At 39.6% G+C, this 27426-nt stretch overlaps 1 protein-coding gene across 3 annotated transcripts in view; it reads right to left on the bottom strand.

Annotated features, from left to right (window-relative positions):
* Window positions 1-498: 498 nt before the first annotated feature.
* The window catches only part of KLF3 (KLF transcription factor 3), a 35060-nt gene continuing 8132 nt past the window's right edge, over window positions 499-27426 (bottom strand). The window contains exons 2-7 of one of the 3 annotated variants that reach the window (XR_010024444.1): window positions 20274-20369; window positions 12828-13314; window positions 12015-12165; window positions 6735-6895; window positions 3300-4410; window positions 499-2226 (exon numbers count right to left, since the gene is read on the bottom strand). Coding sequence is in view for 2 of the 3 variants with exons in the window: in XM_063108003.1 (XP_062964073.1) it covers window positions 4229-4410; window positions 6735-6895; window positions 12015-12165; window positions 12828-13314; window positions 20274-20330 (1038 nt within the window). In the remaining variant the exon portion in view is untranslated. Of the gene's footprint in view, window positions 4411-6734; window positions 6896-12014; window positions 12166-12827; window positions 13315-20273; window positions 20370-25803; window positions 25931-27426 lie in introns of those variants that run through there. The other 2 variants (XM_063108003.1, XM_063108002.1) reach the window with 2 other exon arrangements.

Here is a 27426-nt window from a genome sequence, read left to right as displayed (position 1 = left end):
AAATGACTCGCCATTCCTGTGATGCTGCAGGATGCAGTGTCTGTGGACATGGCTACTAAAGGCTTGCAATTTACTATTCCATTCCCGACTCTCCACTCTCCAAGCTATAACTCCTGATATTTTAACCTAGTCAAACATTTAAAGTATTATTCATGTTTTTTAATACAAAACAGTGAAAATTCTTTTTCGAAGTACATAGGGGTCATAAACAACAAAAAATATTTCAAGAATGTACTAGGTGAGTTTGTAGGTTTACACTGGGTTTTCTGCAGCTTTATGGTTTGAGCTTAGAAGACTTCCTGTTAGCTGTTACCAGAACACGAGGGACATAGCTTTAGGATTGAGTTAACTGCTTTAGTGCATCTTCCAGTTAGATCTATTTTTCTCTCCTTCCATCAACAATGATTGCCCATGAAATTTCTAAGCAGGGGTTCTTACATTGCTCTTTGAGTTTTGTTCCTAACGATCACTGCACACATAGTAATCACATGATCGCACTCAATATTCGGATGGTTTTATTAACAAGTATATAATACATATATTGCATACTGTATATAGTATATGAGGACTGTACAGTACAAATTTATGTTCACAGTTTGACATGACAAAATGTCATTACTGAATTCCCATTGGACTACAGAGTAGAAACAGAGAAGGTACATTAAACATTCACATCTTTAGTAAGAAAGATTACCAAAATGTTTCAGTATTTGCAAGTATACTAATGCATGCTAAAAACCTTTACCCATTCAGTCTTATTAGCTTATAAAATATATTACACTTTATTAAAAATTTCTGCATAGTTTATACAAGTATTAAAGTACTGTAAATGTAATAATCCTGCTATATTTGCAGGTATGGTTTAAGAGATGCTAAGCAGAAAGATTATTTTGACCCTCTAAACACTAAATACATAACAGAAAAAAAGTGCTAGTATTTGTAAAATATTGTTGTAGCCCTCGTTTAATGCATGTAAAATGGCTTTGTAAATGTATTATTTAAGTGAATTCGCAATCATTTAGAAATTGTTAACCTTGACCAAGAAGAGAATAAAGACAACTCTGAGCAACCTCATGTATGACGGCAATTCCTTCAAGACGAATATTTTCAAACCAAATTATTTTAAAACCTCAGCTGTTCGAGATTGTCTTTAAAACAATCTAATCAGGAATGATGTGCAGATATACAGTATCAGCAATATAGTCTTTCAAACTCCACATTAGTGCAATACTGATAGTGCAGATGGTGTTTGATAAAATATACATATACATATATAGTTCCCCTGTAATTCTGTTCTGAGGCTCTTGAAACTTCTGCGTATTTAGCATCTCCTTAGTTGAACATAGCTTTGCTGCTAACATATTCTCCAAACCAAGTGATTTAGAATGTTAATGCCCATTTATGATGTAGATTCACATTTCAAAACTCTAAAATATGGTGGATTCTGATTTAATTTTTCTGATTTCTCTTTCAAGATGAGGTTTGGGTTAATAATTGAAGAAACTCTATAACAAACAATTTACATGACACCAACTTCATGTTTACAAATCATTCTCATCAATTAAAAATATTGCAATAAAATCACCATTGATAGTAAATGGCACATCATTAAAACCACATGTCAAAGGGCATCTTATCTCATATTTGAGGTCTTCCACAATAACAGCTAAAAATGACTAAGACACTAAATTCCTCAACTATCATAGTAAAATACAAATATATATATGAGGAAAATTTAGTAAGGGCCAATTGGTAACTAAAGCATATTGACCAGCATAGGAATAGAGACTGGCTTCTCTGGGTTGCTTTTCTCTCAGAGTTAAAATGGATCTTTGTTAATGAACTGTTAACATAATCTAAGCAAGCCAAACAGTAACATAATAGAGTCTTTGTGCGATCTTGCTTGCTCTTTTGAATGAAATTTAAATATGCCATAGCAAACACATCAAATTTCATGAGAACCCATGAAGCTTTCTATTAACTGGACTCAGACTCAAAGCTGATTCAAAGAAGATCAAGTCTCCTTTCTTGCCCTTTCCCCCCCTTTCTATTCGGGTTGGAACATACATAAACTGGTTATCTCCATCAAAATGCATTCCAACTCCATTCTTCAGTGTGTTGTGGAAGAACCATTTCAAGAAAGAACACGCTGGCATGAATGTGACTAAGCATTTACAATACAGACGATACCTACTTTTCCAAGAGCCATTTTTATCCATTTCATGTCTTAGTTGCAAAAAAGAAAAAAAAAAAAAAAGCCCAATTAGAATGTTTTAATATTCTAAACAAACTTTGCTGTGCTTTAAAAAAAACCCCCAAAACAAAGAAAATGAAACCCAAGTGCCAAGATACAAATTTCTTTGCTTTTCTCAACTACATTTCCCTTCGGTTGGTTCACAGGGCAGGTGAGTGGGACCTCCTAGTGCCCAGTCCCTACAACAAACTCATTAACATAGCGCTGTCAAAGTAAGCTCCCCACACAATTCACAGGCCTCCAGAATCACTCATTCGCTGATGGTTTAAGGATGATTAAACAACGTATTCCTCCCGGTTAAGGTTGTATTGGATCCTGAGCTGTGGCTGGGATGAATCTCCAGGATTCCACCCTCCTCTCTTCTCTTCCTCCATCCTTTATGGAGGGATGAAGTGGCCTTTGGTAACGTGCACCCACATTTGACCACCGTTGCCCACTTTCTCCAAATTTAGGACCAATGGCATTTCTATGTATGAATTATTTTTATTAACATTTAGACTATGGTGCTCAAAAGCCTGCTTTTGAAAAACTTCCCCCAGTAATGATGCTATTTACCTTCAACATAAACACGAGTCACTATTTTCAGTTTGTTCTTCTGAGAGGACACTTGTGTGATAGAAATTGCCAGCTCCAACAGTAAACTTTTAGGAATTTTCAAGCTAGAGATATGAATCCCTGAACTGTGGTTTTCTGTATTTTCTAGAAATCTGTCCCCAAAATAAAGATATGTGTGCTTCACAACTAGTTATATTTACAAATAGTGTCACTCAGGTCTTAATTGAATGAATCTACTAAAGCATTAGCAGATGCTTATTTATGATACATCATGAACACAAATGACAGCCAACTTGGCACCTTACAGCTCACACAGAAGAGTCTCTGCATAAAAGCTATGTGATTACTTTGATATGGGAATACAAGTACCACTCAACATTTCCCTGTTTGCAAAAAAGCTATAATCAGGTTGGGTAAAAGAAAAACCATCCATACTGTTACCCAAAGGCTTTTTACCATTGCTGGACAAATATTTTTGTGGAGTCCTTACCATCAGTGCTTGATGATCCATAATAAGGACACTGTAGGAATGGAGATAGTTGCATAGACAGCTCCATGGGTATTTGGCTTTGCAGCATGGTTCTGTGCAGCTGAGAAAGCACAGAAAGCTGAGCTCCAGGAATGCCTGCACAGCTAACCGGATGTTGAAACGTCACTGATAACCTCTAGCTCAGGAGGGATCGCTGGCTCCTTCCTGCTCTGCCCCTCTGCTCCTACTCCATGCTAGGGAAGCACAGCTTCCATCCCTTGAACTGCTACACATCACCCACCTAGATCAGCAGCTCTGGCTCATCTCCCAGTGGTGGCAAAGACCTCCATAGGAGCTGCAGGCACAAAGGAGGGCAAAGGACTTGATTTAGATGAAGTGATAAATCCAGGTTGACAAGCCAGATTTGTGAAGGGCAATGGAAGAGTTGACTGCACTAGCATGAAATCTTCTAGATAACTGGTGAAAGGGACCACCCTTCTTTTTGCTGTTGAGTATCAGCTGTGATCACAGGGTAAAGAGGTATGAAGGTCACTGGCAAGGACTAGCAGGCTGGATACTGTATTTCTAATACATTTACTTTGACATTCTTTTGAGGAATACACGGAGAAACCGACAATTGGTTATGGTATAGTTTACATGTTCCCTTGTTCTTATTACATTAAACGTTATCTGTAAGAAGGGTTTGCTTAGCATCCCCAGAAAAAAAAGTGTTCACATTCTTTAGGTCTGACCCGTGGTAAGGAGAGGGAAGATTAGAGAATATCTACTACTGACCATATGGAAGTTTTGAATGATATAAATTCAGAGATTCAGACCAGCTGAATCAAAATTAAAATGTACATGTAAAAAATGAGTTAGATAATGGGAGGGAGGACAGAGAGAGAGCCAGGTGAGTGGGGAGTCGCGTTGAGGCAGGACCTGGAGGCAATTCACACTAGCATGTGGCGTTTCCTATGTAGGGCAAGATGATCAGAGCGGGAGAAGCTGCGGTCACAGTCTGGACACTGGAAAGGTTTGATTCCAGTATGTTTTCGAAAATGTCTTGTTAGTTCATCAGACCGAGCAAACTTCCACGTGCATCCTTCCCATGTACATTTGTAGGGTTTTTCTCCTGCAAAAAGAAAAAAAAGCAAAGATCTTAATTTGTCTGTAAAGACAGTAAAGATTTTTGAGCTAATGCTCTTGACAAATATTGTTTCCAAGATATGTTCATACCCTTGACTTAATAACAGTGCCTTATAAACCAATACAGGACAAGCAAGGAAAAAAATTCTCTTAACGTTTAACTGGCTGTCTGCCAAAAAAGGGGGAAGGATTTTAAAAGCTCTTAAATCATAAAGGCACTGAAATCCATCCCAAGGGACCACCAAATAATGACTTAATAAACACATGGTCATCTGTACTTACATATCTCCAAGTCTTAAACCTCTATGGGAGCTTGATCACAGTCATGTACTTAATGACATTCTGAGAAATGAGGCAATTTCGCTGGTGTGCGAACATCATAGAGTGTACTTACACAAACCTAGATGGTACAGCCTGTGACACACCTAGACTAAATGGTATAGCCCATGGCTCCTGGGCTACAAACCTGTACAGCAAGTTACTGTACCGAGTGCTGGAGGCAACTGTAAGAAAATGGTAAGTATCTGCATATCTAAATATATCTAAAGATAGAAAAGGCAGAGTAAAAATATGGTATTAAAATCTTACAGGACCACCATCGTATACGCAGTGTTATTCATTTAATGAGAAGTCCAAATGGAAAGCTGGCAGTATTTTCTGACACTTTTCAATTGTTTTCTAAAAATACGCAGTCTCTATCAACTAAAATATCAGTTAGGGATTTCAAACATCATATTTTCTTGATGAATCAATAACAATCATGCCTCAATATAATGCCTTAATCCAGAAGTACTGAAAATATAGTATTCCCTCCTCACCTGTCAGGAGCCAGGTTTTTGCAACCCTCTCCTGTAGGCTAATGATAATTTATGGGTGAGGAACAGAAGACCCCTGTGCAAAAAGGATAGGGAGAGCTAGTATAAAGCCCTTACAGATAAAAAGGCTGTTAAGGGCAATATCACATGATTAAATTAGTAATAATGGGTAATGAGTGTCACAAGTTCCCATTTACCACCACTTGTTCTCTAGAAACCTTGCAGGATTGCCATTCCTTAGCATTTCAATGAGATTATTCAGAATTTGTAATATCTGCTTTGCTGTGCAGAATATATCCACAAAGAGGCATTTTTCCTACATCCAAATTGTCATCCAAATATTCAAAGTCTTTTTAATTTTAGTCTGGAAACTGGTAACATCCACTTCTAGGGTCTTAATTGTTAATTAATTAATGCCCAGGGATGCTTTTACCGATCTATCTGGCATTGCTGCTTGGGTGATGCTCTAAACACAAGGCTATCACCCTCAGCTCTTGTGTAGTAACTTTATGCCAAAGCAAAATGACACTTGTATGTAGGCCGGTTTTCCCAAGCATTCTCTGAAAAACTTCACTTCCACACTGCCAGACACTTCCCCTCCCTTTTCTCTTCCATAATACCTCAGTTTTCTCTCCCTGTAAACATTCCAAATAAGAAGGACTCACAAGACTCAGAAAAACAGTCTACATTCTGAGTTAAGGAAAATGTATACAGGGAAATTGCTGTTAAGACTAGAATTTCACATCGAAGAGTTGGAGGTGAGATGCACCTGCCTGTAAACATTAATCACCAGCTGCAATCAATCAGGATGTTTAAACATTTTTGTATAATTTCCTTAAGATGTTTTGCTACTAAGACATTCAGCCCTGGGAACAATTTCACATTTTCTTCACCTACCGAGCAATGTTTATATGACCCCACTGTTCACTCTTTATATTCAATACTGGGCAAGATGGAAGACACCCAAGAATAAGTATGGTAGGCAATGCCCCAGGCGTCCTCTCAATTTTAGAAGATAGAAATTTTACCCATATTTCTTTGCTTTTCTTTCCTTCAAGGAGTCTTCTATTTGAATTCCATTTCTGCTAAACTGCTGCATTTATTTGTTCTGCTATCGTGAATTTGATAATGTCCATATGTTAAATGACAGCGCTTATGAAGGTCGCATCCTTGACATCAAAGCATTTCCCCCTTGGTTCCAGCAGTGGAGGTCCCATCCCTTTCTGCCTCCCTTCCTAGAGTCTGCAGAACTGCAAGTGATTGTAAGGGACTTCATGATCCGGATTACTTTGAATCTATTTACCTAGATAAATCATTATCAAAAACTTCATTCTTCACAACCTACTGAGACATCTGCAGATAACTATGGCAACTTTTGAGATGCCTGAAAAACTTTCACTATAAATAACCTTTGAAAGCCAGAACTCTTGTTTTTAACATTCCATTCTAATGCTTCTTAAGAAGAAAGATGAAGTATGTCTGGTGGTTCTAATACCTGTGTGTGTTCTTCTGTGTGCTTTCAAGTGGGAGCTCTTAGTGTACACTTTGTTGCATCCGTCGTAATCACATCTGTGTATCCTTCGCTTCCTTTGGGTATCTGGGGATTCCACAGGTAAAGGTCTCTTCCCAGGCTGCACTATGACTGAAGGGTGATTCCTATGAAAGCCAAGGTTAAACGCATAATATTGAGAGAAGGCTCTTCCTTTCCTTCTGTTTACTAAAAGCATTAACAACACTGGGCAAAAACAAACCAACAAAAAAACCCCAACAAAAGAAACAAAAAGAAATTAGCTGATCAACCCAAGAAGCACTGCTATATTCATTCAACAAACATTTAGTGAGCACCTACCATGAGCCAGGCACTGTGCTTGGCACCGGCACACAAAGATGAATAAAAACAGGGTTCCTGCCCTCGAGGAGCTCACACTCTAGGGGGGAGACAGACATGTAAATAAGTAATGACAGTAAGAAGGGTTAGGTGCTATGCTAGAGGGAGGCACAAAGTGCTGTCAGAGGCTCTTTCCCTCAATAAAAATCTGTGTGCTTACAGAACTGTGTGGTACTAGGCAATGCTGAACTCTGTACTATTATCTTTCCACAAGCTGCCCTGATTTTCGTTATTGTTTTTTTAGGGAAAAGTGAAAAAGGTCAAATTCCTAAGACTCAGAAAACCGCACTGTAGGAATGTCTGCATTTTATCCTTTATATAACTGGCACTTAGTTTTTATCCTTTATATAACTGGCACTTAGTTTCAAGACTGCCCAGTCACAATTAATTTTCAAATGCTGGGTTCTTTTAAAAAAAAAAGTTGGTACTGCTGTCTGAACAAACGCAAACCTTCCTTGTCTCTCTCATTCCTATATAAGGGAGAACTTCACTGCAGAGTTAGTAGTCGGGTGCAGAAGTGTCACCCACGACACTGGCTTTAAAGCACTGTCTGTCATTCCTTAGCTCTCTCTACCTTCTGGATTTCTCACGTTCCTGTGTGTGCACAGCCGTCCTAGGGTTGGTTTGAAATCAAATCCTGTTAAACATCCCTACCATGAACTTTCTCTTTTTCAGAAAAGATGGTGGTAGAGAAAAGGTAGATGGGGAAGAGCTGGGAAAAGTCTGTAAAATTTTCTCAGGCTTATCTTGCTGATTAATGTAAGTAATTAAAAAAGTTCTAATCCATTCATTCACTTTCCTAATGACTAATTACTTGATACATTATAAGTTTAGGTAGTTGCCCTCCAACTGTACTGAAAGACTTCTTTTAAATTTGTCTGTAGTTCTCAAATATTCCAAATAATATACAAATGTTTTGTATAAGTGCGTACAGGGAGAAAAAAAGATTGATAAAAAAGAAAAAAAGAATCTGATGAGGGCAAACATTGAAGCCTGTGGGATTAAAAAAAATAAAAAAAATAAAAAAAAGAAAGAAAAAAAGAGGACAATAAAATATGACCATAAAAAAATCAAAAGGGGGTCCCTGAAATGAAACTTGTTTTTTGTCCTGGTAAATATTTTATACACATCCCTTGTCAATAAGTAACTTTTTCAGGAATGCTAAAAAGCCACTAGGAAAAGAATTTAAAAGTGTGCTCATTTTAAGTGACCGTATTTACTTCTCACACTTTTATTATTAGCAACGAAAACTGTCAGTGTTGAGTGTTACTTCACCTTCCTACCCTGATGCCTGGAGTGGGTGGGGGTAGCAGACGGATGAAATAGCCAAGTTTAGATACATGGAAAAGTGAACATGAAATAGTAAGGGGAAAAACAAACAAGCAAGAACTTCAATTACATACAAGGGTACTTCAAAAACTTCACAGAAAAATAGAATTAAAGGATAATACAAATCTTTCCATGTACTTTTTGAAGTACCCTCATATATGTAAAAACAAATAGAGAAAATAGAGAAGAGGTTTATGGGCAGAAATAGTTTTTTATAAGACTGAATTATTCATTTAAAATCCTTCAATAAAAAGAAAACAGTTTATTTTTAACTTTCTTCAGTAAGACAACATCAGGAAATAAAATGCTGGGGAAGAAATTTAATAATTAGCTATTACCTGGGGTACTGGTAGAGTATGTTTCTGGGACACTGGGAGAGTATCCCAAACAACTTTAGAAATCTCTCCCAATTAGTGTATGTTATGGGTTGGGAATCTAATTGTGTCGGTGCAGTAATTATGATTGCTTTTCCCAGTTGTTTATTTTATTGATAAAGGTGTGCTGAAAGGCTGTGGGCTACAACTTTAAATCCAGCTCTGTCACTGATCATCTCTGTGATCCTCAGCAAGGTATTTATTATCCTCTCTGTGCCTCAGTTTCCTCTCTATAAAATGGGGATGATGATAACAATGTCATCTCGGAAGATTATTGTGAAAAATGATAATATTATCTCAGCAGGTTACTGTAATGTACGTAAAGCACTCAAGAATGTCTACTTCAGAGGTAAAACTACGAAATGGTAGCTGTTAATATTCTGAGGCTCAGAAATGCTTTACCCATTTGGAACTTTGCACCCTACAACTGTTTAATTTCATGAGGAGATTTTTTGCGGATGTCCCAAAACCAGACCAGGAAATTTCTATTCAGGCTAACGGATACCTTGAAAGGTAACAACACTTTCTGAGTGTTTAGCAGCCCATTTCTAAAGAGCTTGATGTTGGTTCAGGCTGAAGCTAGAGATAAGGGTCTTGGGATCTCACACTTTTTGATCTCTTTGCTCCTCATTTTTAAAGAGGTGGTTTGAAACCATTATAAGAAAGACGTTAGAATATCTATTAAATATCGGATACCCGCGTCATTGTTCTGAGTCAAGCCGGCACCTCTTAAGTTCGCTACAATTCACATACACAACTCAGCAGGGAAATGTGATCTTCAAGCTCTTCATTCTAAATAGTTTCATACATGTAAATATATAACAAAAGGAATTTGATGTACCTTTGAGTGTCTTTAAAAATAAGTCTAAAGCTGTGACTCTACGACCAAGCAAATGGACTTCAAAGCTGTGTTTTAAAGTCTGCCTCTGGAAAGGGAGGATTTCCAAAGGCAAATACTATTGGGGCTGCCTCACGGCAATGGTGCTAGGCTCCTGGTTTCAAATGATTCTCTCCTGGCTAGCTGGTTGCCTATGTGGGCTGCTACTGGGCATGCTCCAAGACATTACTTAATCACATCTGTGAGAGAATTACTTAAAGTACATGTTCCATTTGTGGCTAATCTATTGAATTTTTCTGAGGAGCAAAATGCATTCTTAGGTCAGCATTAAAATAAGCACATTACTCATTAATCACTAAGAACCGCTGAGCTTGAAATCATCAAAAGAACATTACTTCAAATAGGAAAGAAAAAAGTACTTTTAAGCAACACTCATAGCACAGAATAGTGCCTTCAAATCTTCTGTAGTGTTTTACATTGTAATTTACAGTAGCCTAGACTTTAGAATAATGCTCTTTCAGTCAATGGGTCCCTCTGTTCGTAGACTATTGGCTTTACTTCCGTTTTATGGCATATTTTCATCATCATTGTAGAAACAATTACAAGTGCATGTCATGTTGCTAGTTACTTTGCCAGAGAAACCCTCATAATAAAAAAGAGGTAATTCAGCCTACAGGATGTGTCCATTTTGCTGAGTCATTCTGTTTTTCCTTTCACCTGAGCACATGAGCAGCTGCTGTCAGTTAGGGAAGGACAGGACTGCAGGAAGCGCACTCATCCGGAAGCAGGAGACCAAGCCCGGGTCCCCGTGGGTTGTTAACAGTGGTTATAGGCGAGTTTTTTTAATGTCTTGACTCCTCAGTTCTCTATTTGCTCTGACGTCCACCCACTTGTTATGGGGAATAAAATAATTTTTTTGAAAACCCTTGGAAAAGTTTCTTTTTTGAGAAGGGAGGGGGCACTATACAATTGCGAACAGTAATAATGTACAACCCCATCAGGGACACTGATGCAGTTGGGTAAGAAGATTCATCCTCTTCTTTATCTACTGGAAAATATGTGTATGATAACAAAAAAAAAAAAAGAAAAGACTATGACTTAGCGCAGCAGACAATACATGAGCTGCTATGAAGGCACCTACCCAAGCAGAATGTGGGTACAACTAGATTATATGTGCTGTTACCAGATAATAGCTTTTCTAAAGCCACAGAATTCACATTCTTCTGCAGAGTTAACTAAAGGAGCAGGGTAGAGAAGATAAAATAGAAAGGTGGGCAGAACATTTATTCAAGTTGGAGAAAAGGTGATGGGGGAGGAAGAGGATGTAAGAAAACGTGTGCCTTTGTATCAGGAAGCTGGCTACTGAATCCAAGACAATTATGACAGCAAGTACAATCAATAATGAAAACAAAGAGGAAACAGCACAAGATTATGTGACCAGCCCAAGGTTATACATATGGTAGAAAGGAGAGCTGAATCCAAGACACTGGATCCAAAGGCCATCTTCTCGGCTTCTACAAACACAGCCTCCAGTACACTCACTTCAGAAGTCAAGGATTTCTATAGTGGCAAACCCCAGGAATGATGTTATTTAACCTGTGTGCAGCACCAGCACATCAGAGCATGTTAGCCCTAAAAGAAACCACCATTCAGGTTCTCGGATGATGACTGATGGCACAACCTTCCTACTGGGTGGCAACTATACAGGAGACTGAACACTCTACAGACAAGACAGGATTAAAAAACTGGAGAACAGAGTTCTTTCAATGCTGAGCTTCTCTGAGCTACATGGACAACTTTCTGTTGTCAACACTACTTATAGGACTTGTTTTAGTGTCTCTCTTGGTCTTGTGGTTGGCCGGAAGATTTTGATTAAAGACATTCTCCATAATAGAAACAGTATACTAGATTTGAAATGACAATTGGGACGACTTTGTGTGTCTACATGAAAACTTTTCATGATTCAAGCTTACATGGAATATCTAGAACACTAAATTCAATCTACAGAAGGATTCCAATTATGAGAAAACTGTATACACAGCCTGAGAAGATGAAGAAAAGAAAAATGATTTATTGTGGTAAGGTGCAAAATCATGGGTGACTAATTCACTGAAAACTTGATGTAACTATTGTCATAACGCTGCTGTGTAACAGAGAGCACATTGATTTTGCAGAGATTCTCCCATCTTGACCAGTGGTACTGGGCCACTGCCCAGTGGGCTGTCATATACTACAAGGCGCTCCTGGTCATCCACACACATCACATGCTTGAAATCTTGCGCTTCCACTCCAGGTCCCAAGGTGCGTGCTACTACACAAACGCTGGGTACACCCAAATATACTTACTCTTGCAACAATGCCTGCGGGGGGGACACTGAGTTCATTAAAGGGGGTGACATTTCTTCAGGATAATAATCTGTCCTCTGTGGTTCGAGCCCAGGTTCTATTTTAATTTTTTTCTGTAATACAGGCTTCTCATATGATTCAATTACAGGTACTGAAAAATAAAAATAGAAAAGTCACTCTACAAACAGTTTACCAATTTCAGCTTTAAAAAGCTCACTGCAAGGTTCCTATACACAACACTAATGTGTATTTGTTTGCCTTTGGCAAAACCATAGCAGGAACAACTCTGGGGGGGATTCTCATTTCTCCTGACCACTATTTTGTCAGCAAAGCAATAAACAAAGGGACCTCGACTACTAGGACACCAGCTCTGAAATGATTCTTCCTTATGATTTTTGATTATCTCCCTTTAACCCCACAGTCCCGTCTATGACCAGCTGGTGAAGAAGGTAGCTTTTAATAGCCATTAGTTATCACCACGATCAGAAAGTATTTATTAAATGTCTTTTGTACTTAGAACCATGTTGGTATTCACTAAAGCAAAATATAAAGTCAAGATTCTTACTACCCCGAAGTTGACAATTATACAGTGAAAGTCATCTCATGGTATTAAACAGACGGCCTAATTCTTGGGAGCTCTTCCAATATCAACACATCAAGGGGGAAAAAAAAAAAAAAAGCAAAAGAGGAAATGCCTCAGGCAGCCGAGTGTTTCCTTGGAAGAGCCCCCAGCAGCTCCCGCCCCCTCCTCACCCGCTCACCCGCACTGTCTGGGGAAGGCCGGGGAGCCCCGCCGTGGGGCGGGCAGGTTACCTTGCATGCTGCTGTTGGAGTTTTCCATGTCCTCCGACAAGGAGACCATGAGCGGCTGCTGGAGGTGGCTCGTGTACATGAAGGGGACGGGCTGCACCACGACGGGCTGGATGACGGGCAGGATGCCCGGGCTGCGGATGCCGTGGCGGGAGAGGGCGGCTGCCATCACGGGCGGCATGGACAGCGGCACGCCGAAGGGCTGCACGCCCGGGGACGGTGGCGAGTACTTCTTCATGGGCGGGCTGGACGACGGCAGGCTCAGGCCCGGCGAGGCCCTCCGGTGCGCGGCCGCGAACTTGAGCGAGCACGGCGAGTTCCCGGCCGAGGGCGGCGAGCTGCGCTTGTTCACCGTCAGGTCCACCGGCTCCATCTGCATCCCGTGCGACAGGCCTTCCGGCGTCTGGAAGAACTTGTCGGGCAGCGGTGTCGAGTAAATGACCCCATACTTGTTGGGCTTCATCGACTCCATGTAGCTCGACGGGTAGGACTAGTGGAGAGGGCGAGGGGGAAAAATCAGAACGTGCAGACCGCCACCGAGTGCATTTGTCTGAAACGCGAATGCACAAACACACAACAGGGTGCTGACAATTACACGGGCGTTAAAAAGCGTTTTAGATTTAGATATATGCTTGACCTAAAAAACGCTTCTGAGAGAGATGGCCTAATGAACATTACAACCAAGGTCAATGTGGTTACTGGGCCACGTGGAAAATCTGAAATTTAATTCTGAGAGGATTCCCAAGCCAAATGTTAAGGCTGATAGCTGGCAAAACTCTAAAGCAGGTTGTAACACAAAAGGCCTGTGGGTCTTTATCATCAGGAGTCAGAGGTGGGGTTCACCAAGAAGTAGCCAAGCCAAACTAGCCTCGTAGCTTTTCTGATGGGGTTTTCTTGATGGGCAGGAAATGCTGTCTGGGTGGTTACAGAACATTTAACACATCTCATGATATACTTGTGTATATTAAGGAGAAATTGGGCTGCATATGTATCTTCTGATGCGTGTCAGCCACTGAAAAATCCATACCTAGTGGGCCAACAATCCTAGTTTGCCTGGGACTGTCCTGGTTTTAGCACTGAAAGTCCCACATCCTAGGAAATGCCTCAGTCTCAGGCAAGCCAGGAGGGTCAGTCACCCTATACACGCAGGTACTGAAAGACAGACACCCTCACAAGGGCAACTATGTCCTTGGCCCCAACTTGTTCAATATTCTTATTCACAATCTGAATGAAGCTGTAGATAATGACTTGATTTTCAAATTTGTGGATGACGCAGAACTGTAAGAAACAGCCAACATGACATGACTCAAATAAGGAAATGTGGTGCACAAAGTCACTGGCACACCAGCTGCGGCCCAGTGTTCTCTCCTCTGTACCCTGCTATCCACTCAGCAAACAAGACTGGAAGACAACCTAACAAGATACTGCAGGAGAGACAAAACAGTCTGTTTCCTCCCAAATGTAAGATCTGTTCCACAACTGACCTAGTTTATCTTTAAACCCACCTTTCTCTCTTATAATATGAGGATAACCTAACTTCCATCTGCCAGGTTTGAATACAATCGGTCACAATAATTTCACATTATGGGTACTGTCCTTGACCACGGAATTCACCTAAATTACTTCTACCCCTTTACTGAAACAAACAAAAAACTTTGTGGTAGAACGCAAAATAATTTTTAAAAAAATTAAACTCAATATAAGCCATTTTCTTTACTTGTAGTCATTTTAGAAAACTGACATTTTTAGTGATAACATATCAAATCCACTTGCAGAAAATTATTTGCATTTGAATGTTTTACAGTAACAGTAATAAGCAACATACCATGCCTGTCTTATACCTTTAAAGTCCTATGCATTTATAATTTGAAGGCAATACTAACTCATGATCCAAACAAAAAAAACACACCCAACAACGGAGCCTAATTAAACAATCTAAATGCACTATTAATTTCTGAGCCCCCTGGCCCCTCTAGTGGCCACTACTGTGAGTTATAATAATAGTGGGGTAGCAGTGGTTTTGATTGGGATGACTACTGAGATCACATCCTTTCCTCTCCAGGCCTAGACTGGCGAATCTCCACCCAGATATGCACTGGAATCATCTGTGCTGTTTTAAAAATTCTAGATGCCTGGTCCCTACTCCAGGCCTACTGTGCAAAGTATTGGGCAGTAGGGACCCAGGCAGTAGAACTGTTGATCACATAATTGTGTTTATCTTTATCTGGTTTTGATGCCAGTTTCTCATCATTAAGAATATGTTTATAAATTTTTTTCCCCTCTTCCTTGTCCTTTCTTTATCCAGATCACTATAACCTTTATAACCTCCCAGAACACTGACTCTTGCAGTATGGTGCACATCTCTCTTGGGGTACCTAAGATGCTTATAGGTGGCACATGATGGACACACATTAAATAGTTATGTGTTTATTTGAATGTGCAAGAAAAACTGTTATACATACTTTTTACAGAAGTGGTATAAAGTTCCCTTTCAAAATAAATTTATCATGTTAAAAAAGCAATTCTATAAAAGAATGTAAGAAAAATTACTAACTAAATATTAGAAGTGTAGCTGCTATGAGGACATGGCAAAACTCGTTAAAGTGGTACTGAATACCCACCTTCAAGGAGGCTGTGAGGTTAAAATTAAAATTGGATTCAATGAGATAATCTATGTAATGAGCTTAACATAATGCTTGATACACTGTGTTCCTAGGAGTCCCTTCTTGTCCTTTCTACAAGAGATGCTCACTGGAATGGGCTTTGCTGCTTCCAACCAGGGCTTCTCAAACTTTACTGTGCACACAAATTCACCTAGGGATCTTGTTAAAAAGCAGATTCTGAATTACTGAGGAGTGGCCCAAAGGGTCACAGACTACCTTTTGAACAGCAAGGCTCTAAATGACAGAGATATAAAAGAAATATAGTAAAGATCAATTTAAAGAGGGAGAGTATTTTTTCACTACTAATACCGCTTTACAAACAAGGACATCAAGAATATCAGGAAATCCAAAACATATAAATTATTATTTCTAATAAGAGCTTTACATTATATATCAAGGATCAAATGATTATTATTTCTGCCAGGCACACGCAAGTATAACACAAGGTGAGAAGTCCAAACTATACAGCAACATTAATATTAAATCATAAGTATATTTAAATTTAAATATTAAAATGGACATTATTAAAAGAGGCACAAAGTTCATTAACAAAAAAAGTTATAAATTATGTACAATGAGGGTTTCAGGAAGTAATTAAATACAGAGGGCAGGAAGATTTCTCCTAGTTCTAAAGTTTAATGTGCTTTATATAATTCTCTAAGGGGCAAAAGCTCTGGTACCAGGAAAAAAAGTTCAGGAAATGGAAAGCAACATTGTTTCTACTCATCAAAATGTAGCTTCTTCTCCCTTATTCTCAGTTCTATTCTTCCAAGACCTCTCTATGACCTAGATTTTAATGCCAATAGTTACTGGCAGCTAAACAGGAATCAAAAAGAGGACATATTTTTATTGCTGTCATTGCTGGATTCTTCTATCCATGGGGTGAGTTTAAGGAAAGTAAGGAATTTAGAAACTGAGAGATTTGCAAATTTAATAAAATTCTCAGGTTTCTCAAGTCATCAAGAAAGAGAAAGCCACACATACAACTAAGTTTTATTATAAACATTATGCACAGTTTCACTGAGAGTTTGCTGTCAAATGAATGTCCCTGTCCCCTATACTGGATGTGTGTTTATTGTATGGTACAAGGCTAAATGTGGGGGAGACACATTTGGACACAGGCACCCAACTCTGAGTACATAATTAACAATTTCCAGTCCAACTGCTTCACAAAAGGGTGAAGAAATATGGTCCCTCAAACCAGCTCACTGGCAAATTTCATAGCAATGTTTACCAGAACCTTCTCTAAGACATGTTTACTTTAATTATTTGGGTGGAGTACGCAAGTTGCTACAATTAGCTGGCAATAATTGTTCTCCACAGTGCCAGGGCTGATACAGGGTTCGATCAGGGTGTGTGCCTTGGGTAGGCACACCCTGTTTAGAGTTGCTTCCCCTGCGTTCCAGACCATTCCTATCTTCTAACAAAGCAATGTAAATCATTGTGACTGTACTGGTCAGAAATCCAAATCAGAGGCAAGCATTGATGAAGCAGAAAATGCACCTCTGGCCATGGGTGGACATCCAATGCCCCCTCAGCATACTCCTCATGCCAGGAAATCCTGTGTTCTGCCACACAGCAACCCGGAGACAAGACATTAGCAAGGCTCTGCCCCTCTTCCCTCACTAGGGGTGGTAAAGGGTTTTCTTTTCAAAACGACCTGTTATTAAGAAAAAGTTCTTTCCTACCATTTTAACGCACCTTCCCAAGATCTTACTTCCATACAGTGTGTATTTATTTACAGACTGCTGCTTCTCCTAGGAATATGAGAGGAGGGTTTGGCATAGGTACTCAATAGATACTTCATGAACGCATCAAATGAATTAACACACTCTTTTAGCAAGTTTTTACTACTGACAAGGCTAAGGATAATACCAATCTTTTTGAATCTTGGAAAAAATGATTTTAACTGTGATGGGAAAAAAAGGCACAGGGTTTGGAGAATTTCCCAAAGCCCTAACCATTGCTTTATACCGAAGTGAGAATTTTAATAGTTTTGTATTTTGTTAGGAAGAGTTTTGGTGAATTTTCCATTACAGGACAGTTTAAGTGGATGGAGTGACTAAATGAAACATGGATGAGGTCCCTGTTTCACTATTCATTAATAAGAAAAAAAGGGAATGTCCGTGACAGGGCAAGTCAAAGGCCTCTTCATACTGAGGGTGGGGTTCCAGGCGTAGCCAGGCGTGGTGCATGTATAAACAGACACTCTGGAAGCAGCAAATGTCATGCCCCTCTATGCAAACAAAAGTAGAAAGCTCTCTTTCTACCAGGCTCAGAAAAGTCATGAAAAGTTTCTGTTAGAACACAGCAGAGGAAACTTGATTTTTAGTACTTCTCAATCTATAAGGAGCCTGTTAGATGATAATTTTCATTAAAAAGAAAGAAAACAGGAAGAAAGAAATATACTTTCCTCAAAAGTGATCTTCCTATAGTAACAGAAGAATATTTTGCAAAATTTGGTGGTGGTTTTTTTTTAAAACAATGTTTTCTTTCTCACTTCCTGAATTAAATGCTGTAATTGTCAACCTTTTTGAAAATGGTCAAAACAAGTTCTTTACATGTGCATTTTATATACACATAGTGTTTCACATTTTACAAATTTTTTTTAAAAAAAGGAGGCTTGGGGGCTGTTGGTGATTTTGCCAACATTTGGTGGACATTAAGTAGCAGAGGTACATGGCATAGACCTGAGGAGGAAGGGTCTACCCTGTTCTCCATTCTTGCAAATTTTAACAGGGTGATCCTAAGCCTCAGAGCACAAGGTTTGGCAGAGAATGGTAAGAAGGCTTGTATTTCGGTAACAGACAAATCATATTTTCTCACTTTCTCTAAGCTATAGCAAAATACCAAATAAGCAGATTGCTTCTGTTGTACTTTTCTTTTAAAAGTGAGGGAGAGGTAAGTTACTATAAAACATTTTTATTCATGTGGAATTTAAAAGAACCTTACCAATGTCCTATACTGCCTTAATGTTTACAACATAGACCTGAATAACCAAAGACTTTGACCTTTAGGTCAAAGACAGAAATAAAAAGAAAAAGGAATAATAAATTATTATTATTTATTATAATAAATAAGATGAAGGCAGGAAAGATGAAATTTGAACATTTAAGAGTGGAATCAAAAGCTTTTTATTAATTTTTTTAAGTAAAAAAAACCATCCTACTCCTCAAATGTTTCAGTTAACTGAGGTTTTGTTGAATTAAGAAAAAACCCTTCATTGCAAGGACTGACAGTAAGTTTTGGTGAAACAGAATTCTGTGTCAGTTGAAGTTGAAAACTAGAGTGTAAAGGAGAAAAAGATGACTACTTGCAAAAGTACTTCTACATACTTTGATATCATGTGTTACTACAAGTTACATTATAAGTTTTAGTTACTTCCAATTCATTTATTTCCCATTTTTTCAGGTAAGTGCATTTCTTTGCACTTACTGATATCATACCAACTCAGCAATGTAGACCTTCATTTTAGCTTTAAATTAGGCTCTTGAGCCACATTTTTTTGCTTGATTAAAAGCATTGGAAGTACACTGAAGAGCAAAATGCCTCATTTATAAAATTAATCATATTCTCTGGTACTAAAAACCTATTCATACTTCAAGGATGTAATTAATGGGGAAATTTTATACCTTAATTTTCCTCTAATGTGATCATGCAATAGTTGGGGGATGGGGGTGGATCTGACAATACGATGACAGCACCGAATAACATTAGTTTTTTGATTAAAAAAGTCCTACCGCTCAATTCTATTCAGACACTTGGTCATCCAGTTATCATGCTAGCATGTAAATGTTATTTCCTTAAAGCCACTGTGACTTAACCTTTCATTATAGAGGCTGGTAAACATTTCACTGTCTTAGTACTATCCAAGGCAACTCAGTTCTAAGGGCCTTGGAGTGACCCCTGTGTCTCATATAAACATTTTTGGCAGGAACCTCCATAGCCAATGCATAAGGATGATCTAATTTTGCAAGCGTGTCATTACCAACCTTCAGATACACAACTCAGGCCAAGCTTTTCCCCTTGTGAATATTTTCCAAGCCCGTGGAAGAAAAAAGCAAGACGGAGTGGGAGTGCTGCCTCCTTATTCAATGTTCACTAAACCAGATCCCCTCCAGTCTAAACCACTCCCCACTTTGAAGCCAGACACCTTTCTTTGTCACCATGTCTCATCCCCATGGCACTAGTACCGATATAAACACCTGGACTAATTACTAGTCTCCCGCTGGCCTGAAACTGTCTGGTGGTCTGGCTCACGAGAGGGGCCAGCTTAGCACTAAGGTGTTGAAAAGGACAATGGACACAATTCCCACCCGCCGCAGACTCTTCCAAGTGAAGTGAGATTCCAGCCTCCCCGCCAAGTTCTTTCTCTCGCTGGCTTCTCCTCAGTCATGTCTCATAGTCACAGCTCCATATGGCTGTTGTCAACGGTTTTTAAGTAAATCATTTTATTCTTAATATATTTTTACATATAAAAGGGCTGAGTAGTTTTTGTAAAACAACTTCTGTCATGAACAGATTTACCTGTGGCCTGAGTTCTGCTGATCTTATCTTGGGGGATGTGGGGCACGGGTCTTAAGGAGGCCTGGGTCCCCTTTATCAAAGGATGCACAGTTGCTGGGAGGGTATTTACCTCACTTACTACCAGGGACTTTTGAGAAAACTTTGCCTATCAAATTCCTGTCAAGGAATGAGTAACTTTAAAGAACAACACAATGCACAATAATAATGTTATCATCACTTGGAACAGACAAGTAGAGGTGTTCAATTTTAGAAAACTTACCACAGAGACAGGGTCCATGGCCTCTTGCTTGACAGGAACTGGGTCAAACATGAGCATTCTTTTAGTTAAACCTTCTAGGGTGTTCTGGTGTTTGGCCTAGAAAACAAAACAGGGTGTCCATCTAAATCCTGAGGTTACTTTAAATATAAACTAGTAAAAATAAAATATAATACTCCTCACCCCCGCTTCTCCACTGTTCTCTCTCCGCCCCGGGGAATGGCTGGAATTTGTTTCACTTACCTATGAAAGATGCCATTTTATATAATTAAAACCAGACTCCATGGTCATAAGCAGATGAGAGCCAACCAGCATTTCTAACTCAAATACATAAAACCTGACATTTCTGGAACAATATGTACAGTCCCTCTGAGCAGCAAAGCTTGCTTGGGATTGCTGCGCAACTCAATAGAAGTTCACAGTACATATGATTATTAAAAACCTTTCCCTTTTCCCTTACGGTCATTACAAAAAAATCAGGAAAAAAAAAAAGATTATCAAAAAGAAAACCTAGAACCATCATTGATATTTTTGTTTTTATCCTACTAAACCCTCTTTTGAAATGGGATCATAGTATACAGACTATTTAGTACCTATAATTTCACTTAACAATTTATTGGGAAAAGGCTATTTCAGAAAGTATGGTTTTTTTTTTTTTTTTTTTTTTAAATTTTATTTTGTCGATATACATTGTGGCTGATTATTGCTCCCCATCACCAAAACCTCCCTCCCTTCTCCCTCCCCCACTCCCCCCCAACAATGTCCTTTCTGTTTGCTTGTCGTATCAACTTCAAATAATTGTGGTTGTTATATCTTCTTCCCCCCCCCCCCGGTTTGTGTGTGTGTGTGTGTGTGTGTGTGTGTGTGTGTGTGTGTGTGTATTTATATATTAATTTTTAGCTCCCACCAATAAGTGAGAACATGTGGTATTTCTCTTTCTGTGTCTGACTTGTTTCACTTAATATAATTCTCTCAAGGTCCATCCATAGAAAGTATGGTTTTACATCATCAAATTCAGTGTGCTACTCTGTGAACAAACCAGTTTATTTAACTTATCCCTTTTTACTGGGCACTTAGGGTGCTTCTAAATTTTCTCTATTACAAACAGCAATGAGTTCCTCTATACTTATATCCTCCTGCACATCCTTCATTAATTTTTAGAACACATTTTTTGAAGGGAAATTCTTGGGCAAGATACATGTACATTTTCCAAAGCATTTGATGTATCATCCAACAAAGACGGTTTGTTATTTTCATTAATAAAATAGAAACTGTTTTCCAAATTTCTAACAGCAACATGTATTATCTTTAATAAAAATTTTGCCAATTTGTTAGTCTCAAAATGGCAAATTATTTTTATTCTAAATTGATTTAATTATTAAAGTTGGATTTTTTTTTTTTTTGTCTTTATGGACTGTTTACATTTCTTTTGAGAAATGCTTATTCAAGTCATCAACCCCCCACCCCACCTCTATTGTTTTCTAAGTACTTTTTATATATAAAGAATATTAGTTTGTTTTCACTTCAATTTCTCATTAGGAAATTATTCTAATGTAAAGGAAAAGTCTACCTTGATCCTGCCTGTTCTTCTGCTTGTTATCCTGTTTTCTTCTGTGTTCTATACTAATCTACTTCTAACACTAGTCTACATTAAGCCAAGACATCTTCACATACAATTATGGAAGTAATGCTGTGTAGTTCTTGTGCTCCATTGCTTCACTGAAGAAAGCCCATTCCGGATCTCATGAAAACATGTGAATTTCATCAATAACTCAACATAAGGTCCTGACCTCAAAATTATATTTTCCTCCATGTAGGTTGTATTATAATCTGCGAACACAATTTGATACCAGGCTGCTCAAATCAATGGTGCTACCACCCTCTTGTGTATCCCCACAAGAACAAACCCCAACAGCTGGTGAAAAATGCATGATTTCATAATGAACGATGAAAACGCCTTTGTGTCTTAGGATCTATTATTAACCAGTTCCCAGCCTAGCAGCTGTACAGATGGACATGGTTCTAAGAATTGTTGTCCAGTGCCCCACAGCGGACCATAAACAAAAGATGTAAGATCTCCTAGTCGCATCAGTGAGGTCAGATCATTTAGCAGCCCTGACTCATGGCTGCAGCCTCCCTCCCACTCCAGCCTTTGAAATTGAATTTACTCTCACACAGTATCTTGATGCAAAACCTTCTATATAAAGCACTCACATTCTCAGGTGTATAGGGAAAGAGCCCTGGTCTTGAGACTCAAGCAGACTGCAAGCTAGTCCTACCGTGGAGCAACTCTTTTCACATGTAAAATGCAGACCACTATACCTTACCTCCTTTTCCTACTTCTCAAGGTTTTCGGACAACCAAATGAGATTAAAACAAACAAAAACCAGCAAACCCTTTTGCCCTCTAAATTTTTTATAGCAACAAATATGCATACAATTTTTGGATATACATATTGTACACACAACACAAAATTTGTTGGTTCCAACTCCTGGGGCAATGTCGTTATTCACCTCCTCGATAACATACCTAGCCTTCACCCTTAAATAAAACTCAGACTAAATTCAGTTTAAAAGTTACCAGCTGTCTACATCCTGCGTGAGAACTCTTACAGGGGCTTGTCCCTTCACACTGTGCTACCGCAGTGGCTTCTGAGCTGAGCTAGGCTAGCATCTCTGCACCTTGCACCTTCGGCATCAGTAATCGCAGCACAGTAGAATAAATTAAGACGATGGACTCTGGAGTTCCTTTTGGTTCAAATTTTAACTACCATTTAGCTCATATACCTTTTAATGACTTTGTCTAATGCCTATAGCGATGACTACAGAATCCATTTAGAAATGAATGACACATTAACCTACTATATCTTTTATTATTTTAAGACATTATTTTACTTATGATTATTCTTTTTTATGTTTTATCTAAATTTAAGGAAATTGGTGCTTTGCAAGACTTGTAATCATGAGAAAAACATAAAGTCTAATATAAAACATTGGTCCTAATAAAGCCTGATTCATTTTTATTAAAAAAAAATTATAGGTATATTTATTTGCTCAAAACTGTAACTCAAAGTAATCCAAATGTTGACTAAGAGAAATTTCTCATTATAAGTATTTCAGGTAATAAACGAAGAAGGAATGATAGAATACTTCATTCTGAAACTCCTAATTAAATAACACATCACTGGACAATTAAAAAAAAGTCTGTGTGAAATTCAAATGTGATGAACAGGACCAAATTCACTGTCCATCCACATGTCTAACAGCTCTTTGTTCTTAATTTGGTAGCTTCTAAAATAACTTTTAAATGATTATACTTTTAGTGATAGTCACAAGATATGAAACGAGATGAAAGACATGCAAAGAAAATGCCTAGAATGAGACACCCTAAACTGTTAGCAAGAGCATCTTGGGGAGTGGAGTTGGCACAGCTTTATATAGATCTGCTAATTTTTAAGTTTATTAATTCTATAATTAAAAATTTTAATAAAAACAAGAGAGAAGCTGAGGTAGAAAGGAACCGAACTTAGGAACAGAATCAAGCACATTAACATAAATCAGGCTTTTGTTTATTTATTTGCAAAAAAATTTCTATATCCCATCCATATTTTTGAATAGACACTTTTGTCATTGGTATTGACTTTGTTGATGGGTGCTGGTCTAGAATCAGAAAAGAGTGACTGCAATGTCTCCAAAGTGTCTCCCATAACTGAGAAGTAACTTGAGCACTGGAAGAATTAGAGTCCCTAAACTTGGTGGCCTTTGTTACCCATGGGTAGCTCAGTGCTCTGGGCAGCCATCTTTTTAAAAGAATGCTAAATAAAGCACAAATGATTTAGAAAACTTATTACACAGCACTGACAGCAATAATAAGTAGAACCAGTAGGTGGCGCACTAAAACAGGTATTAGAGACTAGGGCACTGGCAGTCAACTGAGTTTGCCAACCCCAGGGTCTTTAAACCTAGTGGGTTTTAACCAGGCTCAGGAATTCTGTTAACTATTTGAAGTGGGTATCACAGAAATGAAGAGGCCCCGAATGTGGTCCAGTTTTTCTTACAACTGTTTTCCAATCATAAACACATTTACATCTTAATTATATTTAACTAGCTTAGCAGAAACACATTTTAAAGCTAAACTAAGCAATCCCAGGACAACAAAACTACATTTAAAAGAGAGAGGATCCAGGGTTCGGTCCCTGTACCCACCAGCAAAAACCAAAACAGAAAAAGACAGAGGAAAAAAGGCAGACCTGTTTTTTTTTTTAAACTTACAAGTTATCAAGATGCCAAAAGCAAAAATAAAGGAACATCGCCATCGCCAAAATAATTTTCTGTAAGTTGAGGAAGTGCCACATCTCCCCCAGCTATGTTATTCTGCTGGGAAGGGACTGTAAAACTGAATTTTCTTCAAAAAGGAAGAAAGAGATTTCCCTTCACACTCCCTCCAGTTATACTTCTGACTTACTTTTCAGATGTCAAAATAAGGGTCAGATTTCTGTCAAAATGTGAAACTGTGTGGTTATATGTTAAAAAGCTTGGTGAATCATTTCCATGAAGTTTCAGAAGCAACAGAGGTACACTTCAGAGTCCTAGTCAGTCCCTGGTGAGGCCTGCTGACGATTGCTTTGGTGGGGGTCGGGGGATGGGGGTAGGGATAGGGTGGGGGTGGTGGGTACAAATGAGCTGCAGAGCTGAGACACACACACACACGACTGCCCCTTCCTCAGAAGCAGGAGGGAGGGGGGAGGGGGAGGGGGGAGACAGGTGGAGAGAGAGGGAGAGAGAATGTGTGTATCAGAAGGCTTCTTCCCTGTTTCTTGGGGACACGAGGAGACCCGCCTCTGACATTCTCCCTTCTCCTCTCCCTTTTGATTCCCCTTTCTACATCCTTATTTCTCTCCCCACTTCCTGAAAGGGTCCCTGCATTATCTTCCCCCAACCTGGCCTGACCCTAAGGCTCCAAAAATTACCTGCCTCTCTCAGCCAGGTGTCTGGAAGGAGAAAAACAGTATGATCAAACCAATGCACCATCTTTAAGTGCCCCCTTTCATTCTGTAAGTGTTTGGATTTTTAGAGGAGGCAATGTTACCTCCCCCAGTCTACATTCCCCAAAGGAACTTCAGGGATAAATAAATAAATAAATAAATAAATAAATAAATAAATAAACAAACGATCAGTCTCTGGGTGAGTGCCTGTGTATTGTGTATGCGTGTACACGTATGGTGTGCGTGTGCGTGTGTGATTCTTGGCCAGCAGGAGGGCCAGGCAGGCAAGAAACTTCCCTGTAGCTAAACTTCCTTTCCAGGAAAATTTTTCTTTCTTCAATTCTGTACCCAAATTCTTTCAAAAGCTCCCAGTGAGCTGAATAATATTTAATGGCAGTTGCCCAGGCCAGAAATACAAGGGGACAGGCAACAGAAGGAAGTAGGCATTTTTAAGTTGGAGGCTCCTTTAAGAAAAGCTCAATGCTGGCACCTACCTGGAAATGTCCCGTACCACTGTACCACTCGTACCACTCGAAGGCTCTCACCTACCTCAGTCTTCTATTGCTGGTTTGAAAGGAGAAAAAATTTCCACGAAATTTCTAAATCTTTGCCCCTCATGAATTAGTTATTTTTCATGAATGTGTTTTGTAGATGAAAAAGAAGTTAATTATTTCGTTTCAGATGAAATATAATGATCCAGTGAGCAAACAATCCGCCCTCTCTGCTCTCTCTGCTAACAAGCCACCCAATTTTACTTTCCTGCCTCCACCCATCTGCTCCACCCTATGGAGAGTTGCCAAGGCAAGTCCAACTTGTCCAAACAGGACATGGCTTCAGATAAGATTCTGCCCACACCCTGTACTTCGGAAAGACCAAGTGAAGCAATTGATTTTGCATGTAAATAAGGACAGGTGCAAAGGTGACAACCAAGCAATATCCCTACAGGTTTACAGACCCAGGCCCAGCAAAGCAGGGGTGGGCATGGGGGGAAAGCCAAACCCTCACTACTGTTTTGGTCACCTCCCAAAGTTCAAGGCCACCTGGTTGGTAGTGTTCCACACATCTTCTTAAGGAAATTTTAGCAAACTCGAATCATTCTCCTTACTAGGGTTACACACTTGTTTTCCTTCTTTAAGCTCTCTGACAATTTTGTGTTTTAGTTTTAAAAGCAAGCAACCCAAGATAAATTGAAAAATACCCATAACGTCTAATCCTGCTGTGTGCGTATCTCACAAGGCCTCGCCTAAGCCCTCACAGTTCTCTTCTGTGAAGCATTATATAATCAAATCCAGAAGGGCTGCGTGAGGCCACACTCCTCTCACGGGCCTCTCTGCTGGTGCCCTCCCTATCACTGGGGACCCACCCTGCTCCGCCCTAAGGGGCCTCCACCCTTGGGGCCCCACCCTGGAGGGAGTGGGAGGCTGGGAGGGACCAATTGGCTCCAGGCAGCAGCCAGTTCCTGGAAATTCCGGCCTGAACAGGGACGACTGGAACCTTAAAAAGAACCAGAAAGAATGGCAGGCGCTCCTGAGGATTCTCCGTTAAAATGCAGCTCACAGAGCCACTGAACCCTGATACAAAACCACCAGTAGCACTGCCCTCTCCCTTCAGAGGTAAACAAAAAAGAAACAGAAAAGCAATTTGAACCACTGCTATTTAACTCAGCCCCAACCCAGATGTTCCTCCTCCTGCTCCTGCCTCCAAAGACTGCCCCTCCCCACCTCTCACTCACCCTATTTCCTGGGCATTCCCATGGAAACCTAGAGGCCATATTTGAAGCCTTCCTCACCTCCTTTTCTTCCCATCTCTACTACTGCCATGGGGGCCAGGCCCTCTGTGCCTCACGACTGTTGTTGGGGTTTTCCCTTCACTGGTCTCCCCACCTCCAGTCCCTCTGCCCCTCCAATTCATCCCGACCCCCTTGCCACCTACATTTTCCACAGTCCTTTTCTCATTGAGTCCTTCCCAAGCTCCCAAACCTTCCTCCAACAGGATCCCCAGGGCCAATAGTGGGTCCATCACCCATGCTGGGGACCCCACTTCCAACCATGTGCCCCCTGCTCCAACAAGTGTCCTTCGTGCTGGCTGCCCTGTCTCCCCCCTCCCCACCCTATGTCTTTGTTCATTTTTGGCCCTGATGCTGGGCAACCGGCGTGGAATGCCCCCCTCCCC

Source organism: Cynocephalus volans, chromosome 9, assembly GCF_027409185.1.
Source record: "Cynocephalus volans isolate mCynVol1 chromosome 9, mCynVol1.pri, whole genome shotgun sequence".
Classification (NCBI taxonomy): domain Eukaryota; kingdom Metazoa; phylum Chordata; class Mammalia; order Dermoptera; family Cynocephalidae; genus Cynocephalus; species Cynocephalus volans.
Note: the sequence above shows the minus strand (reverse complement) of the source record. Positions and strands in the feature narration are given on the sequence as shown.